This window comes from Maniola hyperantus, chromosome 19 (genome assembly GCF_902806685.2).
Source record: "Maniola hyperantus chromosome 19, iAphHyp1.2, whole genome shotgun sequence".
Classification (NCBI taxonomy): Eukaryota; Metazoa; Arthropoda; class Insecta; order Lepidoptera; family Nymphalidae; genus Maniola; species Maniola hyperantus.
In genome coordinates, this window is record NC_048554.1 from 5,259,426 (window position 1) to 5,278,166 (window position 18,741).

At 39.2% G+C, this 18,741-nt stretch overlaps 2 protein-coding genes across 4 annotated transcripts; both read left to right on the forward strand.

Annotated features, from left to right (window-relative positions):
• Window positions 1-2,291: 2,291 nt before the first annotated feature.
• On the forward strand, window positions 2,292-13,452 carry LOC117991044 (uncharacterized). 3 transcript variants are annotated; one of them, XM_069504978.1, is made up of 4 exons: window positions 2,292-2,405; window positions 7,183-7,751; window positions 8,922-8,997; window positions 11,258-13,452. In XM_069504978.1, the coding sequence occupies exons 1-4, from the start codon at window positions 2,348-2,350 to the stop codon at window positions 11,464-11,466; spliced, it is 912 nt and encodes a 303-aa protein (XP_069361079.1). In that variant the 5' UTR covers window positions 2,292-2,347; the 3' UTR covers window positions 11,467-13,452. The 3 variants fall into 3 exon arrangements, with proteins under 3 accessions (XP_069361079.1, XP_069361080.1, XP_069361081.1); XM_069504979.1 differs by having other exon boundaries at window positions 7,183-7,745; XM_069504980.1 differs by having other exon boundaries at window positions 2,316-2,405; window positions 7,188-7,751.
• Window positions 13,453-14,251: 799 nt separating this feature from the next.
• Window positions 14,252-17,816, forward strand: LOC117991048 (uncharacterized). Its single transcript, XM_034978592.2, has 3 exons — window positions 14,252-14,356; window positions 14,998-15,288; window positions 15,877-17,816. Exons 1-3 carry the CDS (start codon window positions 14,287-14,289, stop codon window positions 16,101-16,103), a joined length of 588 nt encoding a protein of 195 aa, XP_034834483.1. The 5' UTR covers window positions 14,252-14,286; the 3' UTR covers window positions 16,104-17,816.
• Window positions 17,817-18,741: the final 925 nt, after the last annotated feature.

The window sequence follows — 18,741 nt, forward strand, 5'->3', positions numbered from 1 at the left end:
ACCAACCTCGGTGGCTATCATTCTGTGTTAGACACTGAGTTAGCGAATCACCTAGCAGATCTCTAAAAAATCGCAATGTTGATACCTTGTGCTACTCTGTCTGTAACGAACCGTCAGGGTGGTGCGTCAGCACTTTACACAATCCACAAGCCTCGTGCTAGCGCCACAGTCCACCACGGGCTGCCTCGCGATTGGCACACATATCATTATCATAAATAAATCAATATCATATCGTATCAATTCTCAAAACTAGCAAGCTATCGAAGGAAATAACATATTAATTATTATCAATTTATCAAATCTATAATTTTTATCATTCACAAAAAACTGCACCCTACATACCTATTACCTAATTATTCTTCCGGTGTTTGACATTGAACAAGGTAGGTATCTACAGAGGTATAGGGACTTTGTAATCGTCTATAGGGAACACTCATTTCTATAGATATCTAATATTATCTTTAGAGAGTGAGCTTTTATATCAGATAATGATCAAGTGGCTAAGTATCTACTTATTACATATAATGCCACATAGGATGTGTGTGATAATTAAGTTTAAAAAAACTTAATCAAAAATATTAATCATCATCAACCGATAGACGTTCACGGCTGGATATATAGGTCTCTTGAAGGACTTCCACACGCGACCTGAATCCAGCGGCTCCCTGCAATTCGTTTGACGTCGTCTATTCGATACGACGTCTATCTATGTGTGTGTCGTCGTCGTCTATGTGATAGAGTGGGCGGTCTTTCAACGCTGCTCATTCCGATGCGAGGTTACCGTTCCAGCATTTTGGAACCCTAACGTCTATCGGTTTTTCGAACGATGTGGCCTTTTTTATTTTTTAACGCTGGGAAATGCGTTTACGCATCCCCCACTCCTGGAAGCCAGCCAGCTAACAAGCCAGCCAACCAACTGGAGGGAAGGTATGTGGGACTCGCCGGCCGAGAGGCGACCGGAATACCCACTAAAACCCAGCGGCGCTCCTGCACGTCGCCTGGCGACTGGGTCACGGGAACGCCGAAGCAAACCACCGCGACCCAGCCAGCGACATCCGCCGAGGCGGACCCTCCACCGGAGACCCCGCTCACGAGGTCCCCCACCACACGTCCGAGGCGCACCAACGATGTGCGCCCCCCCCCCCCTTCTCCCCCCCCCCCCCCGACCCAACGGGCAACAACGCGATCCCGCGCACGTCGCCCGCGTCCCATCCTTCGCCTCGTCCACTGTGCCCTCTGCTGTCAGAGGGACACGCGGAGAAACCTCCCCCTGCCAGGTCATTATAGCCATGGCTAACAATATCCCCGAAGAGAGATTATTAGCCATGTTACCGGGGTGCACCGGCCCGAATACTGCTCTTCCCCTCGGATGCCCGAAGGCATCCAAAAGGGACCAGCAGCACCCAGGCACACTGGGAGGTTAACTGACTGGCACACTGGCCCTGAACGATGTGGCCTGCCTGTTGACACTTCAGCTTCACAACCCGCTGAGCTTTATCGGTTACTCTAGTTCTCCTACGGATCTCGCTATGAAAATTAAAAAAAGTTAATTTCTTGTACGACGGTGCGGACTACGGAGCCCTTCGTGTGCGATTCTGGAGTCTGACTTGCATTTGACCGATTTTCAGGGTTCTGTACCTCAATAGGAAAAACGGAACCCTTATAGGATCACTTTATTGTCTGTCTGTTTGTCTGTCCGTCTGTCCGTCAAGAAACCTACAGGGTACTTCCCGTTGACCTAGAATCATGAAATTTGGCAGATAGGTAGATCTCATAGCTGACATTTGGGGAAAAAATTTGAAAACTGTGAATTTAGGGTTAGATCACACAAAAAAAATTAAATTTTGGTCATGAACTAATAAGTAGTATTTTCAATTTTCTAAGTAAGATAACTATATAAAGTGGGGTATCATATGAAAGATCTTCAGATGTGCATTAAAACAGATTTTTATTTATTTTTATGTATCATAGTTTTTGAATTATCCTGCAAAATGGCAAAAAAAACGACTGTAGTACGGAACCCTCATAGCGCGAGCCTGACTCGCACTTGGCCGGTTTTTTATATCAGTTAAGTAAATAGGCTGGTCCGTTTTTGTGAATAATTCAATCAGCCTTTGAGGTCAAGCCACGAACCATGAAGAAAATGTCAAACTAGCATCAATTGTTTCGCAGATAGTTCGAGAGATCAAATCGATCATCAAATCGATCGGTCTTTATCAAATCGATTTATTTTTAAAACACGCTGTATAGTGTAATAAGGTTCATATATTAAAATTTGTTATCAGCGAACGGCCTCATTATTTATTGCAGTCCTGAATAGTGTTGGTGAATAGCGATACATGCAAAAATGGCTTCTCTAAGAGTTTCTCTATCACTCCTACTCTTCCTGGGGGCGGTATATCAAGGTGAGTCTAGAAGTTCCTAATTAAGTAAAAAACCAGTTAAGTGAGAGTCAGACTCGCACACCGAGTGTTGCATACTACGGTCGTATTTTTTCGACATTTTGCACGATAAATACAAACACTATTATGCATTAAAATAAATAAAAATCTGTTTTAGTAAAGCCCTTTTAAATGATACCCCACTTGGTATAGTTATTTTACTTTGAAAATTGAGATCAAATTATTTGAATAACACATTTTTTTTTGTGATTTAATCACAAATTCACGGTTTTCGGATTTATTCCTTGCTTATGCTATTAGACCTACCTACCTACCAAACATGAATCATGGTCAACGGGAAGTAGGTACCCTATAGGTTTTCTTGGCAGACACGACGGACTGACGGACAGACAACAAAGTGATCCTATAAGGGTTCCTTTTTCCTTTTGTGGTACGGAACTGGACATAGGCCCCTGAGGAACGGGCTCTTCTAGTTTAGGAGCCAGGAAAGTTAGGTATATGTAACCAAGTTTTGAGCAATAAATATTCATTCATTTTCATTTTCATCTCTCTTGCTCATCCTTGGGGCGGCAATTCAAGGTACATACCTAAGTCTCACCCAAGATTAACCCATCGCCGGTCACAAACTGAGCACGGGTCTACTCTCAAAACGTGAAGGGTAGGTAAGCCTTAGTCTGATTGGCAGACTTCATACCAAGACCAACCAATCAACCAACTCCATACCATGAATACAGGGTGCATTCATTGTATGGAGATACAGACAGACAGACAGACACACTTTCGCATTTATAATATTAGAATGGATTCGGAATGTGCCAGGTGACGATTTTTCATCATTTTGTCAACTTATTTAATTAATCTAATGATAAGGAGTATAAAATATTTTGTATTTTAATTAATTGCCAATTTGTTCAATGTTAACTAAATAACAATTAATTTTCACTGAAAGTCGTATATAGGACAAAATAGATTTTTTTATTCGATAAAAGGGCCACTGACTGGTTCGTAAAGACTAAGATCGCCGGGAATCGATCCCAGAACCCCCTACTTATATTTATTCAAAAGGAAAAGCTGACTGACTGACTGACTGACTTCAACAACAACACAGTTCAAACCACTGGATGGATCGAGCTGAAATTTGTCATGCAGATTGCAGATAGCTATCTATTATGACGTAGGCATCCGCTAAGAATGGATTTTCGAAAATTCAAACCCTAAGGGGTCAAAATAAGAGTTTGGAATCTGTGCAGTCCACACAAACGAAGTCGCGAGCAGTATTTATATAAGATCATTACAAGAATCATGAAATTTGGCAGGTATTTAGGTCTTATAGCTGACATTAGGGGAAAAATCTGAAAACTGTGAATTTGTGGCTATATTACACAAAAAAAATTAAAATGTGGTCATAAACTAATAATTAGGATTTTCTATTTTCGAAGTAAGATAACTATATCAAGTGGGGTATCAAATGAAAGGTCTTCACTTGTACATTCTAAAACAGATTTTATTTATTTTTATGCATCATAGTTTTTGAATGATCGTGCAAAATGTTGAAAAAATAAGACTACTACGGAACCCTCGGTGCGCGAGCCTGCCTCGCACTTGGCCGGTTTTTTTAGTTTGGTCGTACGTGGCAAACATTTTCAGAAACATCCGTTTTTTGATCCACAACCCGGCTCACTACTGAGCACGGGTCATGCGTGTGGAATCCACATGCATGACCCGTGCTCTGTAGTGAGCCGGCGATGATCATCATCGTGATGATAACTAGATGTACCCTCACACCAAATAGCAATTATATGATTCATGTAAGCCACGCAAGCACTTATTGTCTTAATCGCTAAGTACTCATAATAATCAATAAGTACTTCTATTAATATCTTGATAACAATTGATACTGAAGTAAGTAGTTTAAGAAATCTAGCGCAATGATCAGCGATATACATTTAGCTACCTATAGTACGCGACAGGTCGAGATGGCAATCGGGGAGGGAACGTCCCGCACACTTGCACATCCCCCGCGCTAACCCAATGCGGGCGAGCGCGGGTGACGTGCGGGCGTGCGGGGCGTCCCCCCACCTCATACCCAGATTGCCATCTCGTCCTGTCGCGACTATACCTACTAGCAATGATTAAATTATCGATTAATCACACAAACAAGTGACGAGTGAGAGATACCAACATATTTGTATGCTAAATACGACTAGACAATTAGATAGATTAGGTTCATAGATATTTTTTATGTTACATTAGAAGTATCTAATAGTAATAAGTATATAACATTTTTTTAAGAAGTAGGTACTTATGTTACATTAGCGTATTAATAATCCTGTAAAGCTAGATGTAAGTAAATAAATTGTACCTTATGCCTAGTCGCTACGAACGTCGCTTCGGCCTCCTATTTGGGAGATCTGGGGTTCGATCCGGGCACGCATGAATCCATAACCTTTCGCAGTTAATGTGTTTAAGCAGTTAAATATTACTTGCTTTAATGGTGAAGGAAACTTACATGCCTGAGAGTTATCTATAATGTTCTCAAAGGTGTGTGAAGTCTGCCAATCTACATTTAGCGTGGTGGACTATGGCCTAAACCCTATTCATTTTGAGAGCAGACCTGTGCTCTGTAGTAGTTGATGAAAACGATGATGACGATTACCTACACATTTCTCTCTCTCTGCACCGTGATCCTTTATTGCTGAATAAAAACCATTCTAGGTACCTGGTACGATTAAAGTTTTTTTTAACTTTTCATTGTATAACCTTCGATGTACGAAGACTTGTCATTCCACTTCGTAATTAGAAAGTCCCGCAAATTGCTATTGCGCTGGAACCATGTCTCATTAACATCGAAGTTACGTCATTTTGACGTCAGCCGAACTTCTACTGTTCAGTCTACTGCTGACGTCACTAAAATGGCAGCCACGCTCATTGGCAATTTGCGGGACTTATAATAAGCTTAACTTTACAGTAGGTCAACCCTCCACCTCCCATGGCCCCACCAACCTCTCGGTTATATGGGCCGAATCGCGGGAGGGCGCCCGTTCGGTACATGCTCTTGGCATTTTCCCGGGGCGCCTTCTTGACTCCCTACAAATTATTTTGTCCCTTCCTTGTCCCTTATGCTCACTCTCCCCCCTTGGGGGCTAGACGTCACTAGCACAGCTGTGATCTTCGCTGCTGCTCCTCCGTGGTGCCGGCCTGGCACCTGTACGCTGCGAGCTGCTTCGCCTCTTATGCCAATGGTGCGTGAATTCCCGTAGCCGGTTGTAGTTCCCCGCCGATGAGACGAGGTCCGTGTAGAAGACCGGCCCCGCTTCCCCGCGTACGATCCCATCCAACATCGTCACAGTAGATCATTTTAACCGCCTTACGTTACGTGCAACTGACTCTTAAACCACACTACTAGATTAGGAAATTCCCTTCCGGCTTCCCTTTTCCGCCGCCAGTTACAATATTGGGAATTTCAAAAGAAGATAATAGGCACCACCTAAGCAGGCACGCTCCACTTTAGGCTGCATCATCAGCTAGTGCTCCACCCGTTTATAAATACTAATATTATAAATGCGAAAGTGTGTCTGTCTGTCTGTCTGTCCGTCTGTCTGTCTGTCTGTCTGTCTGCTAGCCTTTCACGGCCCATCCGTTCACCGATTATGATGAAATTTTGTACAGCGATAGCTTGCATCCCGGGGAAGGACATAGGCTACGTTTTATCCAGGAATATCAAAGAGTTCCCACGGGATTTTAAAAAAACTAAATCCACGCGGACGAAGTCGCGGGCATCAGCTAGTTTCTCATATTGAAATCTTCAATTTGGTACAAATTGACAGACAAATAGAGCCTCAATAGGTCAACGGGTAAAGGAGTGGACTGAAAACCGAAAGGTTGACGGTTCGAACCCCGCCCGTTGCACTATTGTCGTACCTACTCCTAGCACAAGCTTGACGCTTAGTTGGAGAGGAATGGGGAATATTCATTTAACATGGCTAATATTCTTTAAAAAAAAACACACAGACAAAAATTTTAAAAACGTGTGATTGATTCAGTTATGGTACCTACAGTTCAAATTACCATATGAGGTAGTTATTTCGAAATTACAGACAGACACTAAAATTTTATTTATTAGTATGGATAGGCACGTTTCGTAGCTTAGTTTAACACTTGTAAATGTTTAAATCGTCTCTTTTTTCCCCTACTTTATTACTAACAATAGTTATTTAAGAATTAAAACTACTAACAATTGAGCCCTAGTTGCTTTAAATAAACATTTATTATTATTTACAGCTCTTATACCTAGTTTATTTTGAAAATGGATGTGACAAACAGACACAGAGAGAGAGACGAACTGGACAAAACTATAAAGGTTCCTTGTTTAACTATAGAACCCCAAAAATGCGGTCTTTATGTACATAACTCTGGCACTGAGTACTTTTACTTTTCTTAAAATATTTTTATGTTCCTACCTATAAAGCTTTCCTCCTCCCTCCTTTTAACCCCCGATTTCTAACGTCACCCGGACGTGGACTCACGCCACGGCCTCGGGGGCGTACGGACTAACCAGTAGTCCAAAAACTCAACCAGTCCCAATGTCATCCTAAGCTGTAGTCCGAGCCTCACAGGAGGCGTCCTTCGGAGGACGTTGCCCCCTGTTGTCAGTAGGGCCTACGCAGCATAGTCAATCCGAAACAACAACCTGCTTTTAAAAAGCGCAAACATTAATAATTAGATAGATAGCTTAGATGATTTTCAGTATGATATTTTAACTTTTCTTTTCTATAAACAGCGCAGGCCTTACAATGCTACGCATGTAACGACTGCGAAAGTGGATATGAAGATAGTCTAATGACTTGTCAAATTCCTGAAATGCCAACCACAGTAAGCACAAGTACAAGCACCGAAAGCACTTCAGCAAGCACAAGTACAAGCACCGAAAGCACTTCAGCAAGCACAAGTACAAGCACCGAAAGCACTTCACCAAGCGAAAGTACAAGCACCGAAAGCACTTCACCAAGCGAAAGTACAAGCACCGAAAGCACTTCTCCAAGCGAAAGTACAAGCACCGAAAGCACTTCACCAAGCGAAAGTACAAGCACCGAAAGCACTTCACCAAGCGAAAGTACAAGCACCGAAAGCACTTCACCAAGCGAAAGTACAAGCACCGAAAGCACTTCACCAAGCGAAAGTACAAGCACCGAAAGCACTTCTCCAAGCGAAAGTACAAGCACCGAAAGCACTTCAGCAAGCACAAGTACAAGCACCGAAAGCACTTCAGCAAGCACAAGTACAAGCACCGAAAGCACTTCACCAAGCACAAGCACCACAAGCTCAGGAAACGGAAACCCAGATGTTCAGGTAAAAAATCTCCTCTTCAATGAATGTCTAAATTTTTGATCATTACAAACAAAGAAATTCGATTTACGATTTACTTATGTGCTTTATTATTGAGCTATTAATAAAGCTCATTTCACGCTACGGGATATAAATTATATTATACCTAGTCCGATCAAAATAGACATTCAAGATTACAATAATTCGCATAAAGCATAAAGCTAAAAATTGGAACGAATATTGGGAATAAATGAATTGTGAAAAGTCCCTATCGATCGATCCATTGGTGTTCCTAACGTTTTGTTACCAATTTTTAGCTCTATGCGAATTATTGTAACCTTAAATGTCTATTTTGCCGGACTATAATATAATTTCCACACCATTCGCTCGATAATGCGTTATTACAGACCTGTTATCTAAAGGTAAAGTACGTCATAACATGCCTATGAATAAGCCGGGTTGTAATTTTGTACTGAATTCCATTGGGATGTAACGTAATTTGAACTTAGAACATCCCGCACCCGAAGCAAATTCTGTTCCTAAGTTCCTCCTCTCTAAGGAGTTTTTAGCTCATTAACTATAACTGCTGTCTCGCTTCGACGTATGATGGCGTCCCTTTCACTCGCCAGAAACACCAACCATAGAGTAAAGACATGATTATTGAAAATTCCCTACAAATCTTATTTGCGAAACGTTATATTGTGGTCTTTTTGAAATTAATTATATTTTATTTAACTTGAAATTAAAATGTCAAGGGGCGACGATGATGGCAGCAATAATTTAATTCCGGAAATTATTAATGCTCAAAGCGTAATAAACGATTTGCTCCCAGAAACTTTCTAAAGACAGATAGGTAGGCAAGCATACGAAGATATTTATTTAATTGTCTTGCGAGGTGTAAAAAGTAGAGTATTGAACTTGGGGGTAATACTGTCTGTCTTGGGCGCCCCTAAACCCCGCACTTCACTCAGTAATCTAGATGCAACACTCTCGCTACGCTCGGGAGTTAGGTACTCTAAAATCCCTCGTTACGCTTGTGATTTATCCCGGCGCCCGTGATGTAAGACCCCCATCACCCCCACGTTGAATAATCTACTATTATGTCCCGTAGTGTGAAATGAGCTTTAGGAAATATTCATTATGAACTGTCCATAAAAAGATTTCCAAATCTCATTATGTTTTTTCTTTATTTAGATGAGATTCCGGAGATACGTGAAACAGGTCAGAGCTGATGCGATCCAGCCTCGATGTGTCGTTACTTCTTATGAAGGTCGGTATAAAATATATTCAGTTTTATTAAAAAACTAGCTGACCCGGCGAACTTCGTACCGCCTAACAGTCGATTATTTAATAGAAAAGTGTTGTTTTTAGACTTTTGCCTTCCCGGAACCTCTCCACTAACACTTAAACTTTATCGTATGGTATTAAAGTTCAAATTGACTTTTAAGTATTATTACGAATCTTTTGTATGGGAATATAAAAAAGTGTTGTTTTTAGACTTTTTCAGGCAATTTTTCAAATTTTTCTCTCCGTAAAAACCATCCTTGTACTTCAAGGAATATTATAAAAAAAGAATTAGCGAAATCGATTCAGCTGTTTTAGAGATTTGCGCTTAGCAACACGCATAGCTCAGTGATTCATTTTTATATATAGAGATATAAATAGTAAGAGAAATAATATCATTTAATATTTCAATACAAAAAATACAGAAAAACTTATTACTAAAAAAATTATATTTACAAACAATATACGCCGTCCAAATGGTCATTTATGGGCATTGTGCCCAAAACACTGGCGCTATTACCTCGCTGAACGGCAAGGCTCAACCGTTGAGCGAAATAAGCACCAGCTCTTGGGTCACCAGACGCGTTGATCAGCTTTTGGGACACGACGTTTATAAAAGCTTTCGTGTCCGATGACCATGTTAGTTAGATGTTTCTATTGTCCTCATCCACGGAGAATAACGTACTGCCCCTTGGCACTAAAGTTGTGATTACATCAAAACACCTCGATGAAAGATGGCGGCGTCAAAACAGCTATTCTGTTTGGTGGACTGGTTCTGTGGATCGGTAGTCGATTGTAGAAAAGCCGCATCTATCATTGTACACTCTGAATATTTTTTCTCTCTCATTTATTTCACATCATAATTCATAACTTATTGAAAATACCTATTACTCAAATTGGTGTGATTAGTAATAATAAATAACTTAAAGTAATATAATATAATTAAGCTGTGGTAGCCTAGTGGTTAGGACGTCCGCCTTCCAATCGGAGGTCGGGGGTTCGATCCCGGGCACGCACCTCTAACTTTTCGGAGTTATGTGCGTTTTTAAGTAATTAAAATATCACTTGCTTTAACGGTGAAGGAAAACATCGTGAGGAAACCTGCATGCCTGAGAGTTCTCCATAATGTTCATGGTTTATCAAAGGTGTGTGAAGTCTGCCAATCCGCACTTGGCCAGCGTGGTAAACTATGGCCAAAACCCTTCTCACTCTGAGAGGAGACCCGTTCTCTGTAGTGAGCCGGCGATGGGTTGATCATGATGATATAATATAAGTCAATGCTTATGTCTGAATTTATGTTATTTTTTTTTATATATGTCATAATAAATTTATCTTTAGCTGGTTATTTTATTTTTTTTATTTTTTTTATATATGTCATAATAAATTTATCTTTAACTGGTTTTTTTTTTTTTTTATATATATGTCATAATAAATTTATCTTTAGCTGGTTATTTAATTTATTTTATTTTTCGCTGCCAGTTTATAAGATACAACAGCTTACTATTTAGTCGCCGGCACAATACTTTCCCTGTTTTATTTATTAAAAACTAGATGATGCCCGCGACTTCCGCTTCGCCGACTTCGCCCGCGGGAATCCCGCGGACGAAGGGATTTTAAAAATCCCGCGGGAAACTCTTTGATTTTCCGGGATAAAATTAGCCTATGTCCTTCCCCGGAGGTAAGCTACCTCTGTATCAAATTTCATCAAAATCGGTTAAACCGTTGAGCCGTGAAAAGCTAGCAGACAGACAGATCGATAGACACACTTCGCATTAATAATATTAGTATGGATAGGATCAGTTTAAACAGTAGAACTACTTTGTAAAACTAATTAGTTATCTAAGTAGTCAGTTTATAATTTACTAGATATGATGCACGCGACTTCGTCCTCGTGGTTATAGGTTTTTTTTAAATCCCGCTGGAACTCCTTAATTTACTGGGATAAAAACAGCCTACTTATGCGTAAATTCAGGGTAATTGTATAAGCTATCTCCATAAAAAGAAAAGAGTATCCAAACATCCAAACTTCCACAGTTATAATAGAGAAATTATCTCTGAATATTTTCCTATCCTATCCTAAGGTTGCCTGGTAGAGATCGCTAATTAGCGATAAGGCCGCCTTTTGTATCTTCCTTCTGTCTGTGTTTTTTTAATTCTTTAATGTTATCCTTCTTGTGGTTGTGCAAATAAAGTGTATTTATTATTATTATTATTATTAAATTATCAGGATAATTTCCTTTTTCCAGAAAATGGCCAAAAGAAAACAAACCGAGGATGTACAATTGGTGTTGAAGGTATGACCGATGAAGTTAGGTGTAGACTCGTCGCTGGCGGCTTCACTGGTGACCTCAGCCGTTGCCACGTTTGCAACGAAGACAAGTGTAATTCTGCGACGAAATCAGCCATTGCCTTCGTACCATTTTTAATTGGCATCATTAGTTACTTGTTAAATTAAAATTTCAGTGTTATGTATTAACTATGCGAGCACAATAATATATATTATATAAGACCAAAGCATGGATTAGAAAGTAATAATTTATTAGTACTTAAAATTCTTCTTCTCATTCTCCTCCTTCTTCTTTTTCTGCTTTGTGGCTTAAAATTTCTTTGGACCAAACTATCACTTTTTGGATCACTATTTTGGATCAATCACTAAATGAAAGCCATCCTTTGACATTGGTTTATTCTACATTGCTGCTTTACTGAACGATACAAAAATAATTTTCGTGGCAAACCTTCAATGGATGAAAATAAATGTCAAATGACTTTGATGGCTTTCATTAGGATTATCACTGAATTAACGAATCACCCTTTGAACTCCCTGCCCGCTAGACGTTGCAACTCGCAACTCCCCGCATGCGCGAGCAACGCATGGTTGCACCTTTTTTTTTAAGAACTTTATCGTCCGACCCTATTACTAAGCCGAGCCCATCCGCCCGTCTGTCTATCTGTCTGTCTGTCAGCGGCCTGTAGATATTTCATAAACCGTAGAAACCAACTCTCACTTGACCGGTTTTTTCTAAATCTATACATATGTATATATAAGTACTTAAACGGAGAAACTGCCTGACTGACAGTCATATCAACGTACCTACAGCTCAAATCACTGCAATAAGATCTAGTATGAAGGTACTTAAGTTCTTACAATATCATATAGGCCTCCAATAGGAAACGATTTTGATCCTTTCCCAATGGAGGCCAATCCCAAATGACTCCTCAAATAATTAAATTCTAAAATAAAGATTAAAAAAAGTCCATGCTGAAGTCTAGTTAATATTATCGTGCATGCATAGAATAACATTAATAGGTATTTTTATTATGTACTTAGTAATTGCCGCTTGCCCAACTAATTAATAAACATACCTATGTATCAATTGTTATCAATTCTAAACTGTTAAACAACATAGAATTATTTTAAACTAACTGATGCCCACGACTTCGACCGCGTGGAATTAGGTTTTTTAAAAATCCCGTGGGAACTCATTGATTTTCCGGGATAAAAAGTAGCCTATGTCACTCTCCAAGTCTTTATCTATACCCATGCAAAAAATCACGTCAATCCGTAGCACCGTTGCGACGTGATTGAAGGACAAACCAACAAACCAACAAACAAACACACTTTCACATGGGTACTTGCTGATTTAATATCTTTGGTTCTAAAGGATCTTCACTTGTCCAAATTTTGTAGACCTCCCTGGCGCAGTGGTAAGCGCTGCGCTGTGGTCTTATAAATGGGAGGTCCTGGGATCAATTCCCGGCAGGGGTAGTTTGGGAATTTATGTTTTCTAAATAGTCTCTGGTCAGGTCTGGTGGGAGGCTACGGCTATGACTAGTAACCACCCTACCAGCATAGCCGTTCCGCCAAGCGACCGACCAGGGGTATGAGCTTTGATAAAACTGCCATACCCCTCTCAGGTTAGCCCGCTACCATCTTCGACTGCATCTCCACTTACCACCAAGTGAGATCGCAGTCTTAGGGCTAACTTTATACAATTTAGGAATTTTAAAAAATCCAGTCAAACATACAGCAGGCCATTTAAGGGCTAATCAGTTAGTTATAAAATAATAATGTTCCTAATAAGTATTAAAAGTATTTGTAAAGTTTAAATCGTTATGATTAAGTAAGATCAAACAATCTTAAAATGTTAAAAATATGGTACTTACTTACATGCTTTTACTATGTATTTTCATACTTATTTGTTCTAAGATGCACTGTTAATTAATTGTTTATTATTACAAAATTATTACTTACAATTTCACTTTACTGTTTATGATTATTTAAGTGCACATTAATTAAAGATGAGATATTTTTATTATTTACTTCATTGTTGAATTTTAACACTATTAAATATAATTATAGTATCTATATACTAAAAAACTTAAATCTTAAATGATTAATTAGGTAAGTATATTTTGTATTAAATACCTTAAAGAAACTTTAGATACTTGCAATTTTTATTTGCTATTTTTAAAGCATTCTAGCTGACCCGCACCGGCTTCGCTCGAGTACAATTTTTGAAAATCGATGAGGGTATTTTTTTTAAAACCATACGAAACCATAGAAACATATTTTTTCATTTTCAACCAAAAGCACAAAACTTACCAATTTTCGAATATAACTTGAAAAAAATGACGGACTTTCATACCAATTTTAAACCCCTATTTGACCCGCTTGGTGAAGAATTTTCTAATAATATGATAAAAATAAAGTTAATTTCTTACCGAAAGCCCAAACACCAATTTTCATAAATACGAGTATGACTTGAAAAATGACGGACTTTCATACAGCCTATTGTTTAAAAATTCTTTCGTAGTCTAAACTTTCAAAATTTCAAGTTTCTAACACCAGCGGCTTAGGCTGTGCGTTGATAGATCAGTCAAACAGGACAAGTGTTTTTATAAGAATACGTAGTAGTACTTCCAACTTCTTTGTACCGCCCCATCTCGAGTGACACTGGCAAAATTTTTTGAAAAAAAAAATCGGTGAGATGGCTGTATGGCGCCATTTCCAAATGTGAAAAATAACTTTTTAGCTCGTTTTTCGGCAGGGCAGTCGTGTTTTTTTTAATTATTTTTTTCAATTACGAGTTGTTATTTGAAAAAAAGAGTTGCACTTGGTTGCTATGGTCGTATGGTCTTGAGCGATTCGCACGGTTCGCAACGCCTACCTTGGTCGGTCCACTAAGCATATCCTATTCTTTGATTGCCATGATAAGTTATCGCTGGAAATATATAAGAACAGACCTTCAGCTCAACGTCATTTGAGGAAGGCAAGATGACGAAGGTTGCGTTGCTTGTTGTTGGAGGATGTGTCTTTTTTGGATTACTCAAATTAGTGGCATCAGGTAAGAAGTTTTCATTTTTTAAATACTAGGTGAACAGAAACTTCCGCGGACGAAGTCGCGGGCGACTTCATCGTTCGTCACGGAAGATTCGGTTTTTAAAAATCCCGTGGGAAATTTTTGATTTTCCGAGATAAAAAATAAAAAATATAAAGTCCTTCCCCGGGATATAAGTTAACTCTGTTCTAAATTTCATCAAAATCGGTTAAACTGTTGGGCTGTGAAAAGCTAGCGGACAGACACACTTAGGTCTAGGTCTACAGGCACTGAGAAATTTTCGAGAGAAGACATCTTGAAGCTTTCCGCTGCCTGGCCGAGTGGGCTTCGGCGGCTAACCTCTTTCTCGAAATTGGACCTACCTAGCTGGATTATGTGTCTCAACTCTCAGGAGTACTATACTCGTCTGTGTACTGTTTATGTCTGTATAATATTATGAGCTATGCTTGGAGTTTCTCTACGTGATCAAATCAAAACAGCAATTGCATTATCATCCAGTTCCACCGACCTAAATTTAAAATTTCAAGCCTCTAGCTCACCGAGAAGCTACTTTAAAATCGATTGCAAAGTTTGTATCGAAAAGACATACAAAGAAATTAACAGACCGACACGAAAGCGCGTTAATTATCAACAAGTAACTTTTGCAGACCCACCACATGTGGATGAAGGGGATTTGCGATTGACCGAAGATGCACACGAGGAAAATCAACCTGAACATAGAATTGCTTCCGAGTCAAGCGCCTCAGCCTTCGCCACCGCGTTGCTCCAGCCTCGACCAGTACCGAGTCCTCCAAACCCCTTCCCCATCCACCTAACAGAGTGCTACGTGTGTACAGATTGTCCTCAAATCAGCTCCAACATTACTGCCAAAATTTGTCCTTATACTCTGGATCCCGACAAGCGAAACAAATGCGTCGTCTATGCGGAACAATATAAACGTGAGTTCTCAGTTTTGCTAGTATTTTTGTTAAAGGCTCTTATATTATTAAGTTGTTAGTTGTTACAAATAGTGTCAAGTGTCGTGGGACAACTGAGAGAAGCGAAGATTCTTACAAATTGTATATAAAATCTAAAGTCTTGGATTCTATCCCGCTTAACTTATACGGGCACCAATGCGAGTTGCCCAGTCAATGAGGTGCACTCTTTTATTTCACTTTTTGAAATCAGGTCAAGATGCCAAATTATGTCTGTTAAGAAGTTTCGTTTCATAAATAAGTATTAGAATGTTTGTTGGTGCCAGTAAAAATCTGACCTCCAGTCTTTTTTGGTCGGGTAGAAGGATTTTCCGAAGGAGATTTTTTTCGACGGGACTGTCCAAAGTAATTTTTGACTTCATCTGTTTGAATAACTCAGTGCACTGAATAACTCGTTTATTCCAGGCTCATCCTAAATCAGTATGGTAGGCAGACGCGCTCCAACCCGGACGTAAAAAAAAGACATGACGTCTTTTTTAGCATGATTAACATAATGCCTATCCCGAAATTTAAAATAAAAAGCAGAAACAATTATATTCTCCATTCTTTCAGATATGAAAAGGCCTTGGTACATAAGAGGATGTGCTTCAGAAAGAGGTACCTGCGCTGACATAAGGAAGGCTCATGCATCACACGCAGATATCGTGACTTTGCTGCTATGTACCGAGTGTGAAGGGGACAGATGTAATACGAATTCAGCTCGCTCTGTTACTGACGTTACCATGGCATTCTTCGCTTTGGTGGTTACGCCATTGATTGCGAAATACACGCTCTCCTAAAGCTGGGTCGTGTTAAGAAAAGGTCTTGGGAGATTGATTTCTAAATTCGAATATAATACTTACCTGCCTATCGTTTACTAAATAAGAATCGGTAGTATGTATAAATAGTGCCTATATTTAAGTATATAGCAGACAAAATAAAAATGAATTTTCTCAAAAGCACGACTTACTAAATTCTAGACTCGCGCTGAATTTCATTTTAAGGATTTTTAAAATAGTGATCTTTAAAATAAGTTATAGACTATAGGTATGGGTACTAGATATTCATTACGTACCTATTAGCACCATGAAACTAAAATTTCAGGATCTTTTCTCAGGATATCAAGTCTTGGTAAGAAAACAGTTTTAAATAGCAATTGATTGATCAAAGTTTTTTAACGATACGGCAAAATTTTTAATGAAAATAATAAGTGACGAATTGTATGTAATCGTCATGAATTATGATTTTCAATGAGTCATAATAACATTCTTAGAAACAATAATACTAATGTGATAAAAAATGTCCTCATTTTATCAATAATGTCAACTTAGATTTTGTTCTTACCTTAGTCACAGAATATATTATAATAGTACTACGTACCTTAGTATATTATAATGGGGCAACACTTATGTTACGGTTCCACTATCAGTAAATAACGAGTTCAGGCATACGATAGTTTAGTATTCAGAAAATCAACTGGCCAGTTGCCACTACTCGGGATACTGTTTGGCGATTTTTTTTAAACAAGTTTGGCAAATTAGTCGGCTGGCAGACGCGACATTTTGTGACACCGAATAGGTAGTCCTCCCTGTGGTGTATATAAAGGTTGGTGGAAAAAGAAAGAATTCCCTCGGAGTTTTCATACAACCTTATCCACTCTTATACATTCGGGTTAGCGCGAATGTGCAGAACGATACGATTGACGCCATCCACAGTCCACACACGATATCACGAATCATTTGCCGAATCCCGATAGTGGAGTAGTACCATAAGATAAACTGCGCGTTAAAATTACTTAATGATACTCTGACGACACGGCAACTTAACACGATTGCCTTGAATTCTCGAATGTACCTACGGTTCTATTATGGCTCGCAGATTATTTCCAAGCACATAATATTCAGTACCTTTGAATTTTAAGTTACAACTCGTCAAACGGTCATGGGCAAGTACTTACAACAACTTACCGTTTCCTTCTTTCTTCTATCTGGGCAGATTCCTCACTTAAACGTCCCCGTCTATTGTGCGTGAAGTGCCGCACGGGTCCTCACTCCAGCCATCCAAGCTCGCTCCAGAAGCCAAGTAGACTGCCTAGATTACGGATTGCCAAAGGCTACTCGAAGCGAGGCTGTGGATCTCAAGTAGCTAACGCTCGCGTTGGTCGACCACACCCATGCACTCTAGCAGCACGTGCATCGGGGTTTTATCTATTTCAATGCAAGTTTTGTACAGAGGACTGATATGATACCAATAACGATACAAAATTGCCGTTTTACATAAGTAGTAAAAGACCATGCTTTTATAGCCCCGTCAAAAGATCAATCAATGCTTTTATGTATTTTATGGGTTGGAAAGTGCAATCTGTTTCATAGAAATAATTTTATCGAAATGCATATTATGTGACAACTGAATTAGGCATCTGCAGACACGACTGATTTTTAGTTCTAGTTTTCAATTCTAAAGAGTCTCATAGATTGTTGCTTTATGTATAGAAAATTAAATGATTTCCTACATGTCTTGAGTTTTATTTCTCAAAAAACGAATCATCTGCGATCTGTGGCTGTAAGCCGGCACTACGAAATAAATCCGTAAGATTTTACTTCTGGCGGTTTACAATCTGTATTAGTATAGATATAAATAGTTAAAGACCTGGAGAGTGACATAGGCTACTTTTAGACCGGAAAGTCAAAGAGTACCCACGGGATTTTTAAAAACCTAAATCTACGCGGACGAAGTCGCGGGTATCAGCTGGTGTTATTATAAAGGGGCAAAGTATGTAAGTTTGTTTGTAGGGGATAATCTCTGGAACTACTAAACAGATTTTAAAAATTCTTTCACCAGCAGAAAGCTATTTTATTATTATATATTTTATTTAAAAAAACTAGGGATCCCTACGAAAATTGTAATAAACTACCCGTGCGAAGCCAGGGCAAATCGCTAGTTAAAAATAAAACCTGAAAATTTTCGTTGCTGGTGCCTGGTGAGTGGTGGTACAAGCGCAGAGTATTAGTACAGTTTTACGATCTATGTAAATCTATATAAAACCGTGGTATTAGTATGGTTCATAAGTATTGGGGGTAACGAAATATCTTGCAGATGGAAATGCTTAGTTCCATTCAACTCTATGTTACCACAAACTGCACACAGTTCATACCTAATTAGTTTAAGTATTTTACTTTGAACTTGCGCTGAACGTACTTACTTATTAATTTTCGCGCCAAAACTCCCCGCCCGTCATTTACTAGACAGTCTGAAATCGATACAAATGTAGTCCGTACAAAAGGACTCTTCAGGCGCCATTTTAACTCTATGGGTCAACTGTCATGTCAAAAGTACGGTGAACCTTAAATAGTAAAATAGTACTTTGGACATGAAATTTGACACAAAAAGTTTTTCGCGTGAGGAGTATGTGAGGAGATAAATATGCGTTATAAGCTG